General features: G+C 43.2%; 1 protein-coding gene across 4 annotated transcripts in view; it reads right to left on the bottom strand.

Moving 5' to 3' along the window:
• Positions 1-22,101, bottom strand: part of Wapl (WAPL cohesin release factor) — a 68,432-nt gene extending 46,331 nt beyond the window's left edge. For 3 of the 4 annotated variants that reach the window (XM_070020760.1, XM_070020759.1, XM_070020758.1), the window contains exons 1-4: positions 21,652-22,101; positions 18,277-18,785; positions 3,155-4,195; positions 156-274 (exon numbers count right to left, since the gene is read on the bottom strand). In XM_070020760.1, coding sequence (XP_069876861.1) covers positions 156-274; positions 3,155-4,195; positions 18,277-18,763 — 1,647 coding nt within the window. In that variant the 5' untranslated portion in view covers positions 18,764-18,785; positions 21,652-22,101. The remainder of the gene's footprint in view (positions 1-155; positions 275-3,154; positions 4,196-18,276; positions 18,786-21,651) is intronic. The other variant, XM_070020761.1, reaches the window with a different exon arrangement.
• Positions 22,102-25,654: the final 3,553 nt, after the last annotated feature.

A 25,654-nucleotide genomic window follows, 5' to 3' on the forward strand; every position in this document is an offset into this window, starting at 1 on the left:
ATTACAGTAACTTTTCAAAAAGAAAAAAATGTATATATATCCTTTGAAAGACATTATCACAATGCTTGCTAGTAATTTTCCAGTAAAAACTTCAGAGTTGAGCCTTCCAATGATAAATAAATAAACAATAAAATCAAAGATAATGCTTTACTCACCCGTTTGGGGCCACTGAAAATCTTTCTGGTATTTTCCTTTGATTTATCTCCTTGTTTATTTGTGGGCTTCTTCACACTTTCAGGCACACCAGGCAAGTCCTCTGTAAAATCCAAGTTTTCTGAAATGGTAATCAAAACTAGCTAGCTTTCTAGTATGTCAAATTATCTATGAGAAAGCTTGACTATTTAGCATACTGGGAAAAAAACAAATACAAGCACAACAGAGTTGACAAATGGCACCCATTCTCACCTCATGCTTTAAATATTCAGGTGTATATACATTGTAATTTTGTGTGGCAAGAAAAAAAACCAAAACCAAGTATTTTCCAAAACACACTTGAAATACATAAGGTCATATAACTATTAGATTATTTATGGACCCTAACAGTGATGTGGCACTGTTCACAAACATACAAAATCGTTTTCCTAGATTCTAAATCCACTGAATCATGTTGGTCTTAAAAGAATACCTGCTTTTATCTACAAAGACCACACTGTTGAAAAAGCAAGAGTGGGGTGCTGGTGGCTCACACTTGTAATCCTAGCTAATCAGGAGGCTGAGATCTGAGGATCATGGTTCAAAGCCAGCCCAATCAGGAAACAGTCTGTGAGACAGAAAACCAGAAGTGGTGATGGGGCTCAGACTCGTAGAGTCCTAACCTTGAGCAAAAGAACTCAGGGACAGCACCCAGACCCAAGTTCAAGCCCCACACCTACAAAAAAAAAAAAAGTAAAAACATAAAAATTAAATGAGAATAAAAATAAAAAAAGTGTTAGTATTGTGGCTCACACTTGTAATCTCAGCACTCAGCAGACTGAGAACTGTCAAGGCCAGCCTGAGTAGCTAGGATTACAGGAGTGTGACACAAGCACCCAGTGACAACTTTCTTAAATAGCAAGGGAGCAGCCTTGACCTAGCAAACTGCTTTAAAAATAATAATGGACCCTGGTGGCTCACACCTGTAATCTTAGCTACTCAGGAGGCTGATAATCTGAGGATGGAAGTTCCAAGCCAAAGAGCCAGAAGTAGACCTGTGGCTCAAGTGGAAGAGCACTGGTCTTAAGCAAAAAAATGTTCAGGGACAGCACTCAGTCCAAGTTCAAGCCCCAGGACAAGCACAAACAAACAAAAAACCAGCCAAGTGCCAGTGGCTCACACCTGTAATCCTAGTTACTTGGGAGGCTGAGATGTGACCATCACAGTTTGAAACCAGACCAGTAAGGAAAGTTCATGAGATTCTTATCTCCAATAAACTACACAAACAAACAAACAAACAAAAAACACAGAAGTAGTGGCTCAAGTGTAGAGTGCCCAGGTTTTAGAGGCTTGGGTTGGAGACATAGCTCAGAATCCTCCAGGCCTTCTGAGTAGGATTATAGTAGGTAGGATTACAGGCATGAACTACTGGTGGCCTGTGACACTCCTGCTGGGGAATGTAACTCAATGGTAGATAACATGCCTCACATACTTAAGGCTCAATATCATGCACCAAAAAGAATGATTCTAATTGAGCAAAACTCTTTTTTTTTTTTTTTGGTCAGTTGTGGGGGCTGAACTCTGGGCCTGTGCACTGTCCCTCAGCTCTTCAAGGCTAGTGCTTTACCACTTGAGCCACAGCGCCACTTCCGGCTTTTTTTCTGCTTATGTGGTGGGACTGAACCCAGTGCCTCATGCATGCAAGGCAATTACTCTACCACTGAGCCAACTTCCCAGCCCCCAAGCAAAACTATTTTTGTTAAAAAAGCAAAGTAAGATACTCTCAAGATTATTGTATAATTCTATTTTACTACAATGACAATTCTACAACTCTTCTACAATTCCAATAGGACAAAAGGTGTGTGTGTGTGTGTGTGTGTGTGTGTGTGTGTGTGTGTGTGTGTGTGTGTGTGTGTGTGTGTGTGTGTGTGTGTGTGTGTGTGTGTGTGTGTGTGTGTGTGTGTGTGTGTGTGTGTGTGTGTGTGTGTGTGTGTGTGTGTGTGTGTGTGTGTGTTGTATAATTCTATTTTACCACAATGACAATTCTACAACTCCTCTACAATTCCAATAGGACAAAAGCTGTGTGTGTGTGTGTGTGTGTGTGTGTGTGTGTTACACCAATCCAGAAAATGTAACACAAAAGCTTTCACAAATTCCTCCTCATTTACGTCATCAATCCACTACAAAGTTCTTGTCAGGTAACAACTTAATTATACCACAGCTAAGCTACTCACTTATCGCTCACAGTGAAGACTGAACTACAGAGGACCTCATCCCTGAGCCTATAACCTTAAAAGATAAAGAATGCTTCTCTAACACTTTTCAATGTTATAAAACCAATTTAAGAGGGTTTGAGAATGTTTTAAATGTCTATTCATTTCAGGGCAACTACAAAGGATTTTAGTACATTTTACTTTTCTAGTACTTTCCTCATTACCAAATGTTATCAATATAAATCCAAAGGTACAAAATCTAGCTTTATATGTCTATTGCACTTGGACTTTCACAGCTCAAACATCAAAATATTTGGTTTCTGTCCTTGTCCAAGACACCCAGTTTAAACTCTCAAGTGCTTGGCTAGAGATGTAGCTCAGTAGTTTAGTACCTAGTTAGTATTCATGATACCTAGCTTCCCTTCACTGACACAGTTTGAAAACCAGCCTGGCAAAGTCAGTGAGACTCCTATCTCCAATAAACCACAAAAGAGCCAAAAGTAGAGCAGCTAAAGGGGTGGGTAGAGTGCTAACCTTGAGCAAAAAAGATCAGGACAGTGCCCAAGCCCTGAGTTCAAGCTCTAGGACACACACACAGCAATAAATGATCATTTGATCATTCACATTACTTTTGGATAAGGTAATTTGAGGTTCTAAATACATATTATACTTGTATTAAAACTACAAGTAATAAACATTGAATAAGGAACGAACTAAGCTATTGGTTTAAATCTGAAAAACGTCATACATATGCACATATGGTGTGCGTGTACACTTACACAACACACACTTTTAAATAAAATTCTTACCTGAATTATTAGCACTAGTTTGACTGTCCTGGGAATTATCATTGTTTACAGGAGGAGGCTGTAAGGAGGGTGATGGAGCAGTTTTAGTTCTTTTTTTGCTGGTTTTTCGTTCCACTTGACAGTCATCATCATCATCTTCACTTTCACTGAGGTCATCAAAGCCAAAGTATTTAATTTTGTAATTAGAACTTCCAGAACCTCCTTCATCGCCTCCTGTCTCATCATGATCTTCAAAACCAAAGAATTCAAGTTTAACATCCTTTTTGGATTTTGTGTTACTAGGTCGGAATCTAGTAGTGGTCTTAGAAGTTGCAATATCGGCCTTTTTTCTGAGACGGCCAGCCTCACCTAAATCTGCAGGAGTGGATGAGGTGAATTCATCCATACTGCGTTCCATGGTATCCTGTATGGTAACATTACACACTGACAAGCAAGATGGATGTAAAACAGTATAATCTCTAGTCCTTCCAACCGTCCCTCTAAAACTGGTCCCACAACTTACACCACCTTTCTTTGCCTGATTCAGGCCATCTTTATTTGATTCACTGTTGACTTTGGCTAAGGCCTGACTGGTACCATCCATCAGCTTATCAAAATTTGAAGCTCCTTGTGAGGATTTTGCCTTATTGGCCCTACAATACGTCCTACAGTTGCTTGGCCTAAGAACACTTTGCAAAATGTCTTCCTCCATGGCTTCATTTGTATCTTCCAAGCGATTTTTAAAATCCTCCTCTTTCATCTCCAAAAGAGGATCACTATCCAAACTTAAAATACAATCATCTGATCTGATATCTTCATAATCATTATCCCATTCATATAGACCAGTTCTAACAGAGCCTTTGATTGCAGATATTTCAGATGGAGATTCTGATCTTTTTCCAAACTGGGAGTTCCAAGTATCATTTGTTTCCTTGATTTCATCAGCTTTGTATCCAGATGCCACTGTGATTTCTATGGTGGGTTTCTTGGCATTGTCTTCAGCATTTTTGTGAAAATGGTGACTATTTTTTTCAAGATCATCACTAAAATTCTCCATTGTATCTATAAAAATGAGTCAAAGTATAAAAAACAAGAATGTCATTAATATATAAGTTAACAAGTAGATCTGCATAACAGTACAGAAGCAATTAATCATTAATCATTAAATAACTGAGATAATTTCACTAAGTAACGAAATTAATACACAACCAGCTGCCTTCTACCTTTTCTCCTGTCTTCTAGTAACCCCTCCCTCAGACATCCAACTCTCTTAAAACGGTCACCCTAAAACCCTTCCAAGAGATTTCAGTCTTAACACCGGGCACCAGTGGCTCACGCCTATAGTCCTAGCTACTCAGGACGCTGAGGATCACGGTTCAAAGCCAGCCCAGGCAGAAAAGTCCCTGAGATTCTTATCTCCAATAAACTACTAGAAAACCGGAAGTAGCTCTGTGGTTCAAGCAGTAGAGCGCTCGCCTTGAGCGGAGAGCTGAGGGACAGCGCCGAAGCCCAGAGTTCAAGCCCCATGACCAACAACAACAACAAAAAGTCTTAACAGCGGTATTTGTATGTTGATAAGACGCCAAAAAGTTCTGTCTTGAAGTCTGGCTACCGTTTCAACTTCTTTCGTTATTTCTATTCTACTAATTCTAAAAACCACATCCCAAATGATTTTTTTGTTTGTTTGCTGGTCCTGGTTCTTATCCCTAAACTTTTGTGCTCAAGGACAGTACTCTATCTCTTTGAGCCATAACTCCATTTATGGCTTTCTGGTAGCTACTTGGAGATAAAAGTCCCAAGGACTTTCCTGCCCAGGCTGGCTTTGAACCATGATCCTTAGCTCTCAGTAGCTAAGATAACAGGTGTGAACCATGGGCACCAAGCTTTCAAGGAAATTCTAATACTGGTTCTGATGCCTAGTGGCTACAGTAGTTGTTTATGCATACCAACTAGTTAATATTTCTTAATATGCCTATCATCTTCTACTTCGGGAATTTTTATTTATTTATTTTCACCAGTACTGGAGCTTGAACTCACAACCTCATGCTCTGGAAACTTCACGCATGGATGGCAGTCTAAAACTTTTAAGGGAAGGGGAAAAAGAGGGAAGTCAGGACATGGTGGCAAATACCTGTAACTCCAGAAGCTTTTGAGAGGCTAAGGCAAGAGGATTTCAAGTTCAAACAGCTGAGCTATATGACAGTACCCCATCTTTTTAAAAAAAGATAAGAGGAAAAGATAAAAGACAAAGTAGAGGAGAATGAAAAACAAATTGATGGTAGATCTGGGGTCTATCAACGAACTTTTTTTTTTTTTTTTGTCGGCCGTGGGGCTTGAACTCTGGGCCTGGGCGCTGTCCCTCAGCTCTTCAGCTCAAGGCGAGCGCTCTACCACTTGAGCTACAGCGCCACTTCCGGTTTTCTGGTGGTTTATTGGAGATAGGAGTCTCACGGTCTCTCCTGCCCGGGCTGGCTTTGAACCACGATCCTCAGATCTCAGCCTCCTGAGTAGCTAGGATTACAGGCGTGAGCCACCAGCGCCCGGCTATCAACGAACTTTTCACTGCTTCTCATCTTATAAAATTGTAAGAAAATCTTGCAAGCACATTCTCGGAGTATTACAGATTAAATTTTCAAATGCAAATTTTTATTGGTTAAAAAAACAAGGTTAGGTCAAGTGCCAGTGACTCACACCTGGAATCCTAGCTACTCTGGAGGCTGAGATCTGAGAATTGAGATTCAAAGCCAGCTCAGGCAGGAAAAGCAGTGAGACTCTTATCTCCAATAAACCAGAAAACTAGAAGTAGCGCTGTGGCTCAGGGGTAGAGCCCTAGACTTGAGCTGAAAAGCTGAGGGACAGCACCCAGCCCCAGAGTTCAAGCCCCACAACTGACCAAAAAAAAAAAAAAAAGATGTAGATGTTAAAATTATAAGGTGAAACAAGCACTAGTGGCTCATGCCTTGTAACCCTAGCTACTCAGGAGGCTAAGACCTGAGGATCCCAGTCCCTGAGTTCTCAAGTAACCACCAAAAAACAAGTAGAAGTGGAGCTGTGGCTCAAGCAGCAGAGCACTAGCCTTGAACAAAAAAGCTCAGTGATAGCACCCAGGCTCTGAACTCAAGCCCCAAGACCAGCACAAAAAGCAAATCACTCTCTCTCACTCACACACATATCCACACACAGTGTGTATAATTTACATATATAATTTATATATATGTATGTATATGAAGAGAGAAGACAGCTTTTAATCATCTTGCAGGTGGTGCTAAGAAAGTTACTCCAGAAAAATTTAGTGATAAAGCCACCAAGATACCTATCAGTTTTGTGGCTCAGTGGTAGAGTGTTTGCCTCGCATGCATGAGGCCCTGGGTTTGATTCCTCAGTACCACATAGACAGAAAAAGCCAAAAGTGGGTGCTGTGGCTCAAGTGGTAGAACGCTAGCCTTGAGCTGAAGAGCTCAGGGACAGTGCCCAGGCCCAGAGTTCAAGCTCCACGACCAACAAAAATAAAATAAAAACAAAATTCAGTCATATACAGCACAAAAAAATTTAAAAGATACTTGTTATCTGTAAAAATAAGGGCAGTTATTCAGATACTTTGATCATATTCTTGGTAAAAAAAAGTTATTTCAACATCAAGTTATTTCAATATCAAGATAAAGCTATTCTTATAGTTGTAGCCTTATTTTAATTACATGGCTCTGAATACAAGAAAAATAAGTTCATTCATATCAGAATGCAGCAGCACTGAATGGAAAGACGACTTTGGATGTTCCACAAATCTACTAGTTCAAATTATTCAACCTCTAAACTATACTTATCCTTTTTGTAACAAGAATTTTATTTTATTTTTTTGTCAGTTGTGGGGCTTGAACTCTAGGTCTGGGCACCATCCCTCAGCTCTTCAGCTCAAGGTTAGTGCTTTACCACTTGAGCCACAGTGCCATTTCTGGCTTTTTCTGCTTATGTGGTGCTGAGGAACCGAATCCAGGGCCTCGTGCACGCGAGGCAAGCACTCTACCACTGAGCCATCTTCCCAGCCCAATAAATTTTTAAAAAAAGCACTACATAGCTCTGGTTAAGGATTAACTGATAAAAGATTTAAGCACAAAATAGAAACTAAGTAACAGGCCTCTTATCCACTTTTCTTAAAAATTAGTTGACTTTATATAAATTCTATTTTTAAAAATGCATTCAGGGCTGGGAAGGTGGCTTAGTGCTTGCCCAGCATGCATGAAGCCGTGGGTTCGATTACTCAGTACCATATAAAACAGAAAAAGCCAGAGGTGGCACTGTGGCTCAAGTGGTAGAGCACTAGTTTTGAGCAAAACAAGCCAGGGATAGTGCCCAGGCCCTGAGTTCAAGCCTCAGGACTGGCAAAAATAAAATAAATGCATTCAAAGCTAAACACTGATGACTTATACCTGTAACCCTAACTACTCATGAGCCTAAGACCCAGACGACTGTGGTTTAAAGCCATCTCTGGCAGAAAAGCTTTCAAGGCTCCAGCTCCAAAATAACCAGCTATGCTGGGCACCAGGGACTCATAACTATAATTGTTGCCACTAAGGAGGCTGAGATCTGATGACTATGGAAAACTAGCCAGGACAGACAAATTTAAGAATCTTATCTCCAATTAACCAGCAAAAGATCTGAACTGGAGATGTAGCTCAAGTGGCAGCATGACAGCCTTGAGTAAAGCTAATCAAAACAAAAACAAACAAACAAAAAAACCCATAAGAATCAACAAAAGGCCAGACTGGAGGTATGGTGCAAATGGTAGAACACTAGCCAATCATGCAAGCCAGGGCAAGTTCAAAGTCCTAAGTTCAAATCCTAGTACTTCCAATAAAAAAGAAATAGGAAAAAAAAAGAAATAGGAAGGAAGAAGGAAGAGAGGGAGTAAGAGAGAGAAGAAGGAAAGGAAGAAGAGGAAAGATAGAGGAAGAAAGGGAAGGAAGGAAGGAAGGAAGGAAGAGAGAGAGGGAGGGAGGGAGGGATTGAGGGAAGGAAGGAAGGAGAGGGAAGGAAAGAAATTTGAGGATTTTTCTTTCAGTACAAGGGATTTGAAAAGTCTTGCATTTGCTACACTCTATCACTACCACTTGAGCCATACCCTCTCAACCCTTTTTGCTTTCATTATTTTTCAACTAAGGTCTCTATTTCTGCTCCACTGCTCTGGATCAAAATCCTCCTATTAATCCTTCCTTCATAATTGGTTTGAGGGACACAGCCACCACACCCATTTTTTTTTACTAGCTGAGATAGGGGGAGTCCCCCACAAACTATTTTTGCCCAAGGTTGTCCTCACACCATGATCTTCCTAATCTCAGCCTCTCAAATAGCTAGAATTCCATACCAAGCTTATTTCCAGGATTTTTAACTAATCCTCATTGATCACCTATGTTATCCAATGACTTGATAATATCATCTCAGGGTTCTAACATGCTTTCAACTTTCAAGAATAGAACAACTGATTTCCCTTTCTAAAAAATCATTTTCATGGGCCTGGGAAGGTAGCCCAGTGGTAGAGTGCTTGCCTTGCATGCATGAAGCCCTGGGTTTGATTCCTCAGCACCACATAAGCAAAAAGGAAAAAAGCCAGAAGTGGCGCTGTGGCTCAAGTGGTAGAGCACTAGCCTTGAGCTGAAGAGCTGAGGGACAGCGCTCAGGCCCAGAGTTCAGGCCCTACGACCGGAACCAAATAAATAAATAAATAAATAACTTTCAACTCTAAAATCAAAGTTAATAATTTCTTGACAAACACAATCACCAAGCTCACACAAATATTCAGTTACAGCTTTAAGTAAAGGGAAAAAATGTATTGGCTACAAAACCAGTCATGCAAATTAAGAGCCTATGCTATAGTTATCTCAATATTTGGCAGGATATGTAGACTGAATCGCAGCTGGTTGGCAATGAAAGTGTGCCAACCAGAAATATAAGTCTTCACATGCTTTTTTCAAGAGTCCAGACTAACAAAGAAGGAAAATGGAAATAGTCTCATATAAAAGCCAAAATAAGCCTTCTTTTACCTTTAATGCATCCCTAGATTCCAAACTTTAAAGAGTACTGGAAGGCTGGGAAGGTGGCTCAGTGGTAGAGTGCTTGCCTCATATGCATAAGGCCCTGGGTTCAATTCCTCAGCACATGTAAGCAGAAAAAACCAGAAGTGGCATTGTGGCTCAAGTGGTAGAGGGCTAGCCTTGAGCTGAAGAGCTGAGGGACTTCTCCCAGGCCCAGAGTTCAAGCCCCATAACCAACAACAACAACAAAAAGAGTACTGGAGTGCTCTTAGCAAGGTGAACTTAAAACTCCTACTAACAGGTTTTTTTTAAGTGGCACATTTGACTGGGAACATACGGCTCCAAAAGTAAGGGCAACCTGAACATTTTGTTTTTAAAATTAGATATAAGACACAGAAGTATCTGTAATATTCAGGGAGTAAGAGATAGGAGAATGGAGAGAATAGTGTGTAGAACAGATGAAACAAGATTTGCCATATATTGGGCAAAGGTTGTAGTTCAATGACAGGGTGCTGTCTACTATGTATGAGGGTTTGGTTCAATTGAATTCAGCATCCCCCTCTCCACCCAAAAAAACTTGCCATATACTGAACACAAGTGAATACAGGAAGATCTCTTACTTTTTATTTTTGTGGGTTTTAAAAAATTATTCTAAGTTTTATGAAAGTTTTCTTGCTTCAATTGAAGGTTAAGACATTATAGCAAAGCAGGGAATTGGTAGCTCATATCTGTAATCCTACCTAATCAGGAGACAGATCTGAGTTTAAGGCAAGCCAAGGCAGGAAAAGTCCATGAGACTCTTCTGGCAACCTGGGGCTCTCACAGACTCTTATCTCCAATTAACCACCAAAAAAACAGAAGTGAAGCTGATGCTCAAGTGGTAGAATACTAGCCTTGGGCATAAAAACTTTGGGACAAGGGCTGGGAAGGTGGCTCAGTGGCCTTGCATGCATGAGGCCCTGGGTTCGATTCCTCAGTGCCACATAAGCAGAAAAAGCCAGACGTGGCACTACTAACCTTCAGCTGAAGAGCTAAGGGACAGCACCGAGGACAAGTTCAAGCCCCACAACTGACCAAAACAAACAAACATGCTGGTTTCCCTTATCAATCAAGAATCCATTTGGAAATGGCAACCTAATTCATCTTAACTTTCTTCTCCAAATTAGTCACAACTCTCAAAACTACTGTCACATCAAAAAGCATTTATAGCCAGGCACTGGTGGCTCACGCCTGTAATCCTAGCTATTCAGGAGGCTAAGATAGCAGGATCAAAGTTCAAAGCCAGCCTGGGCAGGAAAGTCTGTGAAACTCTTATCTCTAATGAAAAGCCAGCAGAAAACCAGAAGTGGTTCTGTGGCTCAAGTGGCAGAGCACTAGCCTTGAGCTGAACTACTGAGGGACAGCACCCAGGCCCAGAGTTCAAGCCCCACAACCAACCAAAAAAAAAAGCATTTACAACAAAGAATTTTAGTTGTGCCAAATAAACTAATAATGTATTTCTCCATGGGGGAAAAAAATATTCACTAATCTTTGCATGGTAGTTCATACCTGTACTGGTAACCACTCAAGAGGCTTTGAGGTTTCAGGCCAGTGAGGGCAAAAAAAGCTCACAAAACCTCATCTCAACTAACAAAAAGCAGACCTACATGGGAAGCACAAATAGGAGGGTTATGGTCCAAGCTGACAGGAGCAAAAAAAGAGACCCTATTCAAAAAATAATAATAAAAAAAAAGACTTAAGAATATGGCTCAAATGGTAGAGTACCTATCTCACTCTTAAGTGCAAGATCCTCTAAGTTCAAACTCCAATACTAAAAAAAAAAAAAAGTGCTTAAAATGGTGTGAATTAGCAATAAAATACCACTGACTGAATTTTAACCTATATACTTTGAACTATTTGTTGATAAAATTTCCAGTAGGTTCTTAAATAAAACTGTTTGAACATGCATGCAAAAGAATGCTAGAAATTCTGAGACACAAATAATCATTTTTTTGGGGGTTGGTCACGGGACCTGAACTCTGGGCCTGGGCGCTGTCCCTCAGCTCTTCAGCTCAAGGCTAGTGCTCTACCACTTGAGCCACAGTGCCACTTCTGGCTTCTTTTGCTTATGTGGTGCTGAGGAATTGAACCCAGGGCTTCACGTATGCAAGGCGAGCAAGCACTCTACCACTAAGCCACCTTCCCAGCAAATAATCACTTTTATCTATAGTGATCCCAAAACTTTTATCATTCTCAGAATGGTCCCTACTGTAATAGACTTTTGGGAAGCCTTTGGGGAGAGGGAGCAGTACCGGGGATTAAACTCAGGGCTTCAGGTTTCTTAGGCAGGTACTCTACCACTTGAGCCACACCTCCATCCCTTTTGCATTTGTTATTTACAAGATAGGTCTTTTTTTTTTTTTTTTTTTTTTTTGGTGGGTGGTGGGGCTTGGACTCTGGGTCTGGGCACTATTCCTAAGCTCTTCAGTTCACAGCAAGCGCTCTACCACATGAGCCACAGTGCCACTTAAAGTCTCATTTTTATACTTAGGCCAGCCTAGCTTCAATTCTAACTTGTGCTTCCACATGTCATGGGGATTTACAGGTATATACCACTGTGCCCAGCCACTGTGCTTCCCTAGTAGCTGAAAGAACTGGTGTGTGAAAGAACTGGTGTGTGTCACTATACCCAGCCATTGGTTGAGATAGTCTCAATCAAACTTTTTTGTCCAGGCTGGCTTGAAAACTTGATTCTACAGTTCTGCCTCTCAAGTAGATAGGATTGATTACAAGCTGGATCCACAGAACCAGGCTTCACTGATCTTCTGATAATCTTCACTACAATATTGCTGAAACTGACTTCAAACTTATGTTTCCTTATGCCTCAGCCTCCAGTAGTAAGATCACAGGCATGTGACAACATATCCCACTATACATCTTTTACCAAAACTTAGGTCTGGGTTCCTAAAATTAACTAAAATCAAGGAAATAGCAACCTGACACACATAACGTAAGAAGAATCTAGGGAAAATACACAAGTTCAGGAGATAAAGAATGGGAGGGCTGGGAAGGTAGCTCAGTGGTAGAGCGCTTGCCTTGCATGCATGAGGCCCTGGGTTCGATTCCTCAGCACCACATAAGCAAAAAGAAACAAGCCGGAAGTGGCATTGTGGCTCAAGTGGTAGAGCGCTAGCCTTGAGCTGAAGAGCTAAGGGAGGGACAGCACCTAGGCCCAGAGTTCAGGCCCCACAATCAGACCCAAAAAAAAAGAATGGGAGGACAAAAACTCAAAAGCATTCTCAGAAGTATGAAACCAGCTAACAAATACACATTTAGGACAGGATAAAGCTACAATGAAAATTAAAAGCATTCCCTAAAAGTTTGCTTCTTCTCCTACATTGGTTGTCTGGGTTATCGGAACTCCAGGAGACCCTCAACATTGGGAGGAGGAATCATAGTACTACATTATTCCCTGTGCAATAAGTGTAACTTGGTAAGGTGGAAAAAAGTCATGGTCTTGAGCATTTGTTCAGTGTACATTTGCTTCTCACAAATGTTAGACCGTCAGCCTCAAACCTAAAACTTAGGGCTGGAAAGGTGGCTCCGTGGTAGAGTGCTTGCCTTACAAGCATGAGGCCTTGGGTTTGATTCCTCAGCACATTAGTAGAAAAAGCTGGAAGTGGCACCATGGCTCAAGTGGTAGAGTGCTAGCCTTGAGCTGAAAAACTGAGGGACAGCACCCAGGCCCAGAGTTCAGGCCCCATAACCGACCAAAAATTAAAACAAAAACAAAAAAAAAACCCTATAACTTAGCTACATTAGAATCTTAAGAGTATCCACCATCTCTTCTATAAAAAAGTTGTTTTTCATTCATACTATCAAACTTTCAACAGCAACTTGGACATACATGAAGACATCATTGACAAAGCTACATACAGCAGTTGCTTCCTAGGAATATTTAACTTCTATGCTCCTATTCCCCCTTACCCTAAGATTTTATCCTTGTTAGTAAGTACCCTCTGTCACCAGATCCTCTGCTGGTCAATGGTGCCCCATGCTCCATAACTACTTCCTCAGCTTCATTCTTCCTTCTTCCACAGCACCTGCCCCCTGCTGGATTAACTATCTGGGACAGCAAGAAACAGCAGAAAGACTACAGTATAACTTAAATGTTACAGTATTGCTAGAACCCAGGCCAGAGTCTGACAAATAGTAGATGCTCTATAACATGTTGAAAAATGAACAAATTAATCTCATTCCAATTCTGTCACTAGCTGGCCTTAGGCAGTAGCCTAACTTGTTCAATCTTCATCCTTGAAAGTGTGAGGAGAGGTCGGGCGCTGGTGGCTCACACCTGTAATCCTAGCTACTCAGGAGGCTGAGATCTGAGGATCTCGGTTCAAAGCCAGCCCAGGCAAGAGAGACCGTGAGACTCCTATCTCCAATAAACCACCAGAAAACCAAAAGTGGCGCTGTAGCTCAAGTGGTAGAGCGCTCGCCTTGAGCTGAAGAGCTGAGGGACAGTGCCCAAGCCCAGAGTTCAAGCCCCATGACCAACCAAAAAAAAAAAAAGAAAGTGTGAGGAGAGCCCGGTGCCAATGGCTCAAGCCTGTAATCATAACTACTCAGGAGACTGAGATCTGAGGATCACGGTTCAAAGACAGACAGGGCAGGAAAGTCTGGGAGACTCTTATCTCCAATTAACTGCCAGAAAGTCGGAACTGGTACTGTGGCTCAAAAAGGTGAGCCTTGAGTGAAAAAGCTCAAGGAAAGCACCCAGGCAAGAGTTTAAGCCCCACAACAGATCAGAAATTTTAAAAAATAAAATAAAAATAAAGTGAGAGCTCAGTTAAAATCCATTTTTGCTCAAAAGATTCAGGGCCATAATGCATGTTTTTTTGGTCCGTCCTGAACTCTGGGCCTGGGCATTGTCCCTCAGCTCTTCAGCTCAAGACTAGTGCTCTAGCGCCACTTCTGGCTTTTTCTGCTTATGTGGTGCTGAGAAATTGAACGCAGGGCCTCATGCATGCAAGGCAAGCACTCTACCACTGAGCCTCCTTCCCAGCATCCCATAATACAGTTTAAGGAACTGACCTGGAAAGTTTTCTGTTCTGTTTTGTAATGAAAATGTAACCAAAGCTTAACTTAAGAACAATGCTTCAAGAAAAATTTGGGCAAAGGAGTAAGGACAGCCAAATGAGAATTAACCCAGAAGATTAAGGAAATAGCAGCTGGCTCATCCCTCATTCAAGGGGAAGAAAAGAAAACTCAGCATTTTTAGTAAAACTATGCAAGATACACGTCAATATATTGCTTCAAGTGCCTTGTATTAAGCTTTAAAAGCACACATTCCTTTTAAGAACTCAGTAGTAAGTAATCCAGGCACTGGTGGCTCCTAAGTATAATCCTGACTATTCAGGAGGCTGAGATCTAAGGATTGTGGTTCAAAGCCAGCCTAGGCAGCAAAGTCCACAAGACTCATATTTCCAACCAAAAGAGCAGAAGAGAAGCTACAGTGCCCAGGCCATGAGTTCAAGCCCTAGGACCAGCCGGAAAAAAAAAAAAAGATTTCAGTTTTATGGCTGGCCCAAATGGCTCACACCTGTAATGTTAGCTACTCAGGAAGTTGAGATCTGGGGGACCACTGTTAAAAGCCAGCCTGGGCAGAAAAGTTTGAGAGATTCCATCTCCAAATAATTGGCAAATTGCTAGTCTCCAGAGGCACACTCAAGTGGTAGAGTGCCAGCTCTGAATATGCTAGCTAAGGAAGAGCTCAAAGCCCCTCAGAGTGCAGGTACCGTACCCCCTCCTCCCCCCTGCCAAATAAAAAATCAGTACTAGCAAAATTTTGTCTTGACTTCCTTTCAAATTATGAATGCTACATCGCCCCTCATTATCACTAAACCTAGTCAAGAAGCAGAGACTAAGGTCATTTCAATCACCATGGTTGTCCTTACCCTACTACTGGTAAGTTGGTCACACTCTCCTCCTATCCCATCTTCCTCCAATCTTAGCTCCTCATTCTTTTAGTTACTTTCCCCTATACCTTTTTTTTTTTTTTTGGGGGGGGGGTCCGGTCGTGGGGCCTGAACTCTGGGCCTGGGTGCTGTCCCTCAGCTCTTCAGCTCAAGGCTAACGCTCTACCACTTGAGCCACAGCACCAGTTCTGGCTTTTTTTTTGCTTCTGTGGTACTGGGGAATCGAACCCAGGGCCTCAAACATGCAAGGCAAGCACTCTACCATTGAAACACCTTCCCAGCCCCAGCCCTACATCTTTTTTGTGTGTGTATATGCCAGTCCTAGAATCTGTCATTAAACTTTTTTTGCTCAAGGCTGGCACTCTACACCTTAACCCACAGCTCCACTTCAGAGCTATTTGCTAGTTAACTAGAAATAAGACTCTCACAGACTTTCCTGCCAGGGCTGGCTTTAAATACTAATCCCCAGATCTCAGCCTCCTGAGTAACCAGAATTACAGGCATAAGCCACCAGCGGCCAGTGAATATTCTTTTCTTTTCTTTTGGTGGTAGTACTGGGGTTTGAACTCAAGGTTTCAGACTTCCTAAGCAAGCAGCTCTATCTAGTATGAACCACATTTCAAGCACCCAGTAACCATTATTGTCAAGTCCCAAATCCCTTATACAAGTAGAATATGACTAACAAAATGTAATATTTCATGAGACAATACTATATGCCATATTTACAAATTAACCTTTTAAAAACTAAAAACAGCCAGGCGCTAGTGACTCACGCCTGTAATCCTAGCTACTCAGGAGGCTGAGATCTGAAGATCATGGTTCAAAGTCAGCCTGGCAAGAAAAGACCATGAGACTCTTTTTTTTTTTTCTTCCCGGTTGTGGGGTTTGAACTCTGGGCCTGGGCGCTGTCCCTGCGCTCTTTAGCTCAAGGCGAGCGCTCTACGGCTTAAGCCACAGTACTACTTCTGGTTTTCTAGTGGTTTTATTGGAGATAAGAGTCTCACTGACTTTTCTGCCCTGGCTAGCTTTGAACCGTGATCCTCAGGTCTCAGCCTCCTCAGTAGCTAGAATTACAGGCGTGAGCCACTGGTGCCCGGCTGTGAGACTCTTATCTCCAATAAACCACTCAGGAAACTGGAAGTGGCACTGTGACTCAAGTGGTAGAGTGCTTGCCTTGAGCTGAAGAGCTGAAGCAGCGCCCAAGCCTAGAGTTCAAGCCCCACAACTGACAAAAAAAAAAAAGAGGCTAAGATCTGAGGATCACGGTTCAAAGCCAGCCAGGGCAGCAAAGTCCATGAGACTCTTATCTCCAATAAACTGCCAAAAACCGGAAGTGGCGCTGAGACTCAACTGGCAGAGCACTAGCCTTCAGCTGAAGAGCTGAAGGACAGTGCCCAAGCCCAGAGTTCAAACCTCAGGACCAAAAACAAAAACAAACAAACAAACAAAAAACCTACAACCAGTTTTGAGGGAGGGACCAGTGGTTTGCATCTGTAATCCTAGCTACTGGGGAGATTTGAGATCTGAGGATCCATGCTTCAAAGCCAGCCTGGGCAGCAAAGGCCCTGAGATTTTTATCTCCAGTTAACTACTAAAAAAGCCAGGAGTGGAGCTGTGGCTCAAGTGGTAGAATGCTAGCCTTGAGCAAAAAAAGTTCAAGGACACAGACCAGACTAAGTTCAAGCTTCACTATCGACACATGTACACATATACACATGTACATGCGCACGCACGCGCACGCACGCGCACACACACACACACACACACACACACACACACACACACACACACACACACACACACACACACACACACACACACACACACACGTACGTTTTGAAAATTTAGTGCAAGACATTACTGGCCCAAAGACTCCAAACTAATCTGAATTTGCAATAAAGAACAATTTCTTTAATGTTTTTTCTCACACCTACTGAATTACTTTCTCTCTCTCTCTTTTTTTTTTTTTTTGCCAGTCCTGGGGCTTTAAACTCAGGGGCTGGGCACTGTCTCTGAGCTTCTTTTGCCCAAGGCTAGCACTCTACTTGAGCCACAGCACCTTTTCTGGCTTTTTCTGTTTGTGGTACTGAGGAATCGAACCCAGGGCTACATGCATGCTAGGCAAACACTCTACCACTAAGCCATTCCCAGCCCAACTGAATTACTTTTAAAAGATAGTCTAGCTTGGCACTGGTGGCTCCCTGTAATCCTAGCTACTCAGGAGGTTGAGATCTGAGGATCAAGTTTCAAAGCCAGCCTGAGCAGGAAAGTCCATGAGACTCTTCAACAAACCACCAGAAAAGCGGAAGTGACACTGTGGTTCAAGTGGTAGAGTGCTAGCCTTGCGCTGAAGCGCTGAGGGACAGCACCTCAGCCCAGAGTTCAAGCCCCATAACCAAAAAAAGAAGATAGTCTAACATTCCTAAGTAATTCTCATGTGAATGATCATCTCATTGTTATGAGTAACCATCAAATTTCCAACAGTAATAGAAACAAGATACTATGCAATACTTATAAAAGCGTTATTTCTAGTTGGAACTACAGGCAGGGATTTATGAAATACTGTTCTAAAATATGTCAAACCAATGTCTAGAAACAATAAGTTATTCAATTAAAATTTCAACCTGATAAGAGTGCTTGCTGGCCTAGCATGTATGAAGCCCTGGGTTCAATTCCTCAGTACCACAGAAACAGAAAAGGCCGGAAATAGTGATGTGGCTCAAGTGGTAGAGTGCTAATCTTGAGCAAAAGAAGCTCAGGAACAGCGCCCAGGCCGAGTTCAAAGCCCCAGGACTGGGGAAAAAAAAAAAAAGAAAACAAAAAACAAAAATTTCAACCTGATTGATTTCGTTAAAGATCTTAAGGGGTTGAAGGCGTGGCTCAATTGGTAGAGCGCTAACCAATGAACAAAAAAACAAAACTCCTCAGGTATAGGGTTCGAGGACACTACGGGAGTTGTTTGAGTCCTGTTCTCAGACCAAAAGATAAATAAGGTTCTTAAGTCTTTTACAAAATTATAGTCTACATTAATTATTCATTAAATATATATATATATATATATATATATATATATATATACACACACACACACACACTTCAAATAATTTAAGTGACTTGCAAAAGGATCTCTTGGCTCATCATAAAGGAAATAAAAACTTACCTGAAATCAATTTAACACAGCTACTTTTGTTATCTTCTAAAATTCTGTTGGTGCTTTTTTCTTTGCCAAGCACAGCATCCTCCAAAGGTAAGCTTTTCTCGGAAACAACACTGTCTTCACTCACCACACTAATTTTGCTATTGGTTCCAAGTTCAGAAGTGACTTCTTCCAGCTGAGCAGCTTCACCAGAGTCTGAATAAGAGGAACTCTTACCCTGGACTAAATTCTTTGAAGAAACAGGTAGAGACTCATCATCACTATCAAATCCAAAAGGATCTCCAGTATTTTCTTCTTCTACTTTAGGTTTCTTCGGAATTTCTTGGATATCTGGTTTGAAATTGGGCCGCTTCTGTCCTAATTTAGCCATAAATGTGGTTTCTCCCCATTTTGTGCTAAGGGTGGTCCGTTTGTTGGAAAAGACTTCATCGAATTTTGAACTGCCATTGCCTCCTTTCCTACTATATGTTTTTCCAAATCGGGATGTCATTTTTACACCTGTTTCATATTCCCTGTGGGGGAGGGGGAATGAAGAGAATATACAATCACAAAATAATTAACAAATATTAGTCACTTCAAAAACCTAGGAATCCTCATGTAACTTTTCAACATTCAGCATATGAACCTTTAGAAATGGTTAATTAAATACAAGAAAGAAGATAGATGCATTTTTCACTCTATATGTTTCCACTTGACAATTGTTACAATACATACCACATGTGACTGGCAAAGTACAAAGGCTTAGTGATTGCCCAACTTGCATCTGAAAAACTTACAGTGAGGCATTTTTTCCAAGTTCAAAATGAATCAAGTTACTATTCTCATACATATCTTTACCATAAACATAACCTAAATAAGGTAATTATTACCAATATAAGACCTTAAGCACCAAATGTATTTTTCTTCAGGATCTTGAGAATGTCAAATAGTTGACTAAACTTAGTCCTGCAGCACTTATTCAAGGGGAAAAAAAAGGGTTAGAAAAAAGGGTTTCTCCTGTTTTACATCCTGCAGGGCTTTTTTAGTCTAATGTAATTGGAGCTATGACTTGAAAAATATTCCTTAGATGGTCATCTCCTTGTTCTACCTTCCTTGTCCCTATAGTGTTGTTCTCATTAACAGAGTGACATTTTTCAGGAGCTGGAGAACTATAGCACATCACAGTGACCCAAGAATTAGTACTGTAAGAATAGAACCACTTATCCTTCATTTTCCTCTTTGATTTATAACTGACAAATCCACCTTACTTACCTAACACAATAACAACAGAGAAAAAGCTCCAGGTAAGCAAATCAGGAGATAAACATTTTTAAATGTTATACTACATTCTTAGTACAATCAATTCTTATCCATTTTTTAGCACTTCCAAGTTTAAATACTGATACATTAACTGTAACTTGGGAGGTAAAAAAAAATTGCTTGAAATAAAACCTTTATTTCTCTGAAACTAACAATGAAAATTTATTTGGTCTATACTTTTGAATACATTTTGATTTACAGTTTTATGAATATTTTCTCTTTATTAGTCTAAATTCTAAACAACTTATTCTGAATCACTGCTCAACTTGCTTTAACCTATTACTAATCTTAATATCTATCTAGATAAGCCAATTCTAATTTGACAAAATAACTTAATCATCATATACATTGGTGAAAAGTTTTCAGGAGGGAAATCTATTTTCCTGTCTGCTGTAGATTTTATAATAACAAGTTTTACTGTATTCTTATGAAGTGAAAGCCTATTAAACAAAACCAAAGTATAGCGGACAGCTACTAAAGACTACAAAATAAGGTGTTTCTTCAAGGTGATAAAGCTGAGATCTGCGGGCCTACCTTTACACATATAACCACAAGGCTGAAGTGTTTTGAATACACGTACCTGGTAATCATCTAAAGTGCTGACTGATGGCCAAACCAAAGATCTAGATTTGAGCCCCTCTACGCCAACACGAGAAAAACTCATTGTAAAAATGGTCCTGGGGCTGGGAAGGTGGCTCAGTGGTAGAGCGCTTGCCTTGCATGCGTGAGGCCCTGGGCTCGATTCCTCAGCACCACATAAGCAAAAAGAAAAAAGCCGGAAGTGGAGCTGTGGCTCAAGTGGTAGAGCGCTAGCCTTGAGCTGAAGAGCTGAGGGACAGTGCCCAGGCCCAGAGTTCAGGCCCCACGACCAGACCCCACACACACACACAAAAAAAAAAGGTCCTAAAAACTACAAAGCATTCACTGTAAGATGGCTTAAAAGTCTGCAGATGAATATTTGATACTAAGCAGTTAATTATTTTCAGCGTGATAAGAAAATGTGGTTGCTTTTGCAAGAGCCCCGTCTTTCACAAATACATACTGAAACATTGATGTAGTAATCTCGGCAATTGTCCAACAGTAAGGAATGGTCAGTGTGTAAATGGAACAAATTTGGTGTCGTTAGTTACTGCTGAACCCAAGGTACGGGAGTAATACGGAAATTCATTATATAATGTCCCCTACTTTTGATTGCTTTTATCGTTTCTCATGTTTAATTTTTTTTAAAGTCCAAGACTACTACGATGGCATCGGCTAAGCAAATACAAAGTAGAAACGCGCAGGCATACTTGACCTTATATTTTAAGCTTCTTTCAAATATACAGGCTCTCGATCGTGCTCTGGAGTCAAAACTCCAAAAGACCTTTCCTAACTAGAAAGGAAAGCATGATTCACGACTGAGCCTCTTCGGTCTCTGGGCCTTTGCTATAGCCCCCCCCCCCCAAAAAAGCCCGGTCAAATGTTAAGAGAGAGGGGCGCTTGGGATTAAAGGAAAGGGGCTGGGAGACGAGGTCCCCGACACTTCGCTCGCGTCCAAGTCTAGCTTTCTCGGGACTCCGGAGAAGGAGGGAGAGGGAGGCTGGAAGGGGCCAACGAGAGCCGGGGAGAAATCCACACCTGGGGACGGGCGGGGGCGCCGCGGGAGCCGGCGGGGAAGCCAGCCTCCTCAGGATGGACGCTCACGCAACTTTTCTCCTCCCCACCCCCCACCGCCCAGGAAAGGGATGTCGCTCCCGACGCCCCGGAAGCCTCTGCCACCGAATCCCCCGGGCCTCGACGACGGGGCCACAGGGAGAGATGGGAGGAAGGGGAGAGGAGAGACTGGGAACTGAAACCTAGACGCCGCACCGGGCATTAGGGAGAAAAGTCAATCAGCGGACGCCCGGAAAAAAAAGAAAAAGAAAAAAAAAAAACAACTCGAGAGAGAGAAGGGAAATCAAAGAGGGAGGGGGGTGAGGAGAAGAGTTGTTCCGGTGGCACCCCTGACCCAACTTCCTCGAAGGCCGGGTGGTCGACGAGACTTCCCCCCCGCCCCGGTCTCCCCCGACCCGCTCCGGGCCTAAGGCCGCCCTCACTCACCCTCGGCGCCTGGCGGGTGCTCTGGCCTCGGGCCGCCTCCGCCTCTCCCGCTCCCGACAGCCCACGGGCGGACGCGGGAGCCCCGCGCGGGAGAAGAGGGCCGACCGGCGCGCCTAGGGAGGCCGGGGCTCCGCCACCGTCACCACCCCGCGTCTCCGCTCGGGTAAATAGGAAGCCCGGCGGACGAGGGGGGGAAGGAGGGAGCGGCGGCCCCGCAACTTCCCTCCCGGCTTCGAGTGCCGCCGGCCGGGCCGGGCTTAGGCCTCCCTGATCGTGGCGTCCCGAGCCCGGGCTGAGCTGGCTACGTGCCCCCGCGGGACCGCCACCTTCTCCTGCGTCGCCGTTTCCGCCGGTGAATGGTCAGCGCTGGAGTTTGAACAGGGCCCTGAACCATCTCAACGCCATTTGCGCTCCCGGCCCCCCCACCTCCTTCCTCCAACAGCCGCTCGCTCCGTCACTGCGCTTCCCACCGGCCCCGCGCGGCCGCCGACCCCGCAGCCAATCGCACGGCCTCTTACTCAAACAGCCGCGCAGGCGCCGCGCCCCGCACGCGCCGGCTGCCGCCATTGGCTCTGTCTCAAAGCCCGACGGGAGTTGTAGTCCCTGTCCGCGAGGTCACCGTGCTAAAGAGCCCCGCGCTGGAGCGGGCGATGGTCTCCCCAACGGTGGTCAGGAGCTTGGTCCTCCTGGGCTCGGGTGCCAGCTCCGGCTCCAGCTCCCGGCCCCTCCGGGAGACGCAGATGGCAGGGGAGAGGGCCGGGGGCGCGGTGCAGGCATCTGTGTCAATCGTTTCCCCTCTAGGGACCCGCCGGTGTCTGGGGACAGCGGGTGGTGGCGGCTGAGCCGCGCTGCCGCCGCCGCCGCAGCCGCGAGGATCCGGGAGGCGGGGAACTCGGAGCTGCCCTGGATCAGGCCTGCCGAGGCGCTTGCCCGGCGCAGGTAACGACCACCGGAACCCGAAGGCGGAGGACACGGGTCCCCTCGCGGCCACCGTGCCCTTCCCGGCCACCGCGCCCCGCCTCGTTCAACGATTTCCACTCGCGCTCTCCAACTCGTCAGTCCCCACACTTAAGTTCCCCCCAAACCCATTGACATGAGCCCCCAGAATAGGTTGTCTATCCTTAAGAAATTGTCGTTGACCTTGTTAGGTGTTAATAACAGTAAGTTGGCTTGTTAAAAAGACGTTCTAAAGTGTTGACAGCTATTATGATCTGGGGAAAGGCAGGAATAAGTTACAGTGTGGAGTTGTTTTTCCTTGTTGGTGCAGCCAGATGTCTACACAGGCTAGATCTATCAGTCTCTGTCCTCGTGTTATCTTGAAAGTTTCCATAACTTTTTAGGTAAAGTGGGTGCTGATAGCAGCTCATGCCTGTAATCTTAGATACTCAGGAGGCTGAGATCTGAGGATCCGGGTTCAAAGTCAGCACGGGCCAGGAAAGTCCATGATACTGGTATATCTCTCAATTAACTGGAAATAGAGCTGTGATTAAAGTGGTAGAGCATTCACATTGAGCAAAAAAAGCTCAGGGATAGGAAAGAAATGGACATGGGATTGCCTTGGGAGAGGAGAGGTGATGAAAAAAGTATTTTTTCGTTGTACATAAGATTTTTTTTCCTTTCCAAGTCAGTATAATTGAGAAAATTGGAAAGGTTTGTGTGTAGGGGGCGGGGAACTGTTATAAACTGCACCACAGTTGCCCCTAGGACAGGGCCAGGATTCATTGGACCCTGAAAGCCTTGATTTTGGTCAGCAGTTAGTGAAGACCCACCTGGGACATTAACAAACGACTAATTGTTTTCAGTGAAAAACTCTCCCTTCACAAATGGATAATTTGCTTTGCATGCTTCTAGAACTTTCTGGTTGCCTCCAATATAGTTGGGGAAATTCTGAGTAAAGAGAAAAGAGTTTCAGGATCCAATTCAGGAGGTTGAGATCTGAGGATCTGCCAGTCTGGGCAGAGGTGTTCTTGATACTCTTTTCTATAGTCACCCAAAGAAGCAGGAAGTACAGGTGTGGCTCAAATGATGGAGTTCTAGCCTTCAGTGGAAAAGCTCAGGGACAGGACCTAAACTAAGCCCTTAGTTCAGCCCTATTGAGGCACACACACCTGGCAGTATAGGTCATTTGTAGAGCATCCCTAGCCAGCCAGTTTGCTCCCTGGGGAGTGGGGAGGACAAAACCCTGAGCCTTTTCCCTGTAGGACATGTACAGTTTCCCTAATACCATAGGAGTATTTTCCTTTCTTAGCGTATAGCAAGTCTGTCTTCTACTGTGGGTGGTATTCACAGGACCATTTTATTTGGTCAGTTTTGTCATTTAAAAAAAAAATCAGCAGCCTAGGATCTCATCATTTTGTTTGAAGATGGCTGGCAGAGGTGTAGGATGCACTTACTATAATTATTTAGATGACATGGTGGTGGATGCTAATTAAAGGGTAATTATCATCAGAGGCAAAAGGTAAGATCAAAAAGGCAGAAAAGGTAGAGAGACAATTGCAAGATATTCCTGTAGGAGAATGCTGTGAATCTTCCCAGACCAAAAGATGTATTTATTAGGCCTGGCCTTGCTGGTTGCTGGGCACTAGGCAAGCACAGTAACTGCTTGAATCTGAAGGGGGAAGGGGATCACTATTAAAGAAATAGTCTTCAGAACCCTTTTGAGAATATTCTGTGTAATGGTTGTATTGATGACATTTAGTTGTGTCAGATTCCTGCCTCAGTCAGCATCAAGGCATAACCCATGAGCTTGCTGGGAAGGGATCATTCCTAGCCTCATCCCAACTCCAGAAATCAAAACTTGCACCTTAGTGGGATTTCCCCAGGCAATTCACACCTTAAAATTAGACAGACACTGATTTAAAGTGTACCAATAGGAATGAGGGAGAATGACAGGAGTATGAGTCTGATCAAGATATATGCATATATGGACATGTACAGCTAATTGATGCTAATAAAAACTGAAAAAGCAGACCTGTAGCATTTGACAATGATCTACTTTTTGTTTGGATGAGAAAGGGAAAGGAGAGGTTTTAAGAACTTGCCATGGCTGGGCACTGGTGGTGGCTCAGATAACAGGAAGTGGCGCTGTAGCTCAAGTAGTAGAGTGCTAGCCTTGAGCTGAAGAGCTCAGGGACAGCCCCCAGGCCCAGAGTTCAAGCCCCACGACAACCAAAAAAAAAGAATTTACCATGAAGCTCAGCATAATGGGTATGTCTGTAATCCCAACACTTGAGACTAAGGTAGGAGGACCCAACTGGGCTACATAATGAGACACTATTAAAAAAAAAAAGATAAATAGATAGACAGATAAATAAAAACTAATCAGGGCCACTTGCGGATGGAGCATGTGCAAGGCCCTGGGTTCAATTCCTAGCACCAGAAAAGAAAAAGAAAAAAAAAAATCAAAGCCAGGGGCTGGTGGCTCAGGACTGTAATCCTAGCTATTCAGAAGGCTGAAATCTGAGGATCGAGGTTTAAAGCCAGCCCAGGCAGGAAAATCCGTGAGACTCTTATCTCCAATAAACTACTCAGAAAAAGCCAAAAGTGGCACTGTGGCTCAAGTGGTAGAGTGATATCCTTGAGCAAAAGAAATGCAGCAACAGCACCCATGTTCAGTTCAAGCCCCAGGACCAGCACACACACACAAAAAGAACAAGAGCAAATATGTAAGTATGTGTTAGGTGTGAGGTCAGGCTCACCAGGGGCCTCTTGGGTGTCTCTGACCGACCGTCCTTCTTTACAGGTAAGGAAATAAGGTATTCAAGGTGTTACTGAGGCTGGATTATATCTTTTTCTTAATTATTGGATAACCATCAGTACTTCAGGACATGCTTGAATTTGATAGAAAGTAGTACATGAAGCCAGGTTTTGACACTCAACTGTAATCCCAGCCATTGGCAGGCCAAGAGAGCAGAATCATGACTTTGCCACAAGACAGTGTGAGAAAAAGAAGTGAGGTGTTGGTGGCTTGCATCTATAATTGTAACTGTTCAGGAGGCTGAGA

This window comes from Dipodomys merriami, unplaced genomic scaffold (assembly GCF_024711535.1).
Source record: "Dipodomys merriami isolate MVZ:Mamm:240054 unplaced genomic scaffold, mDipMer1.0.p SCAF_14, whole genome shotgun sequence".
Lineage (NCBI taxonomy): Eukaryota > Metazoa > Chordata > Mammalia > Rodentia > Heteromyidae > Dipodomys > Dipodomys merriami.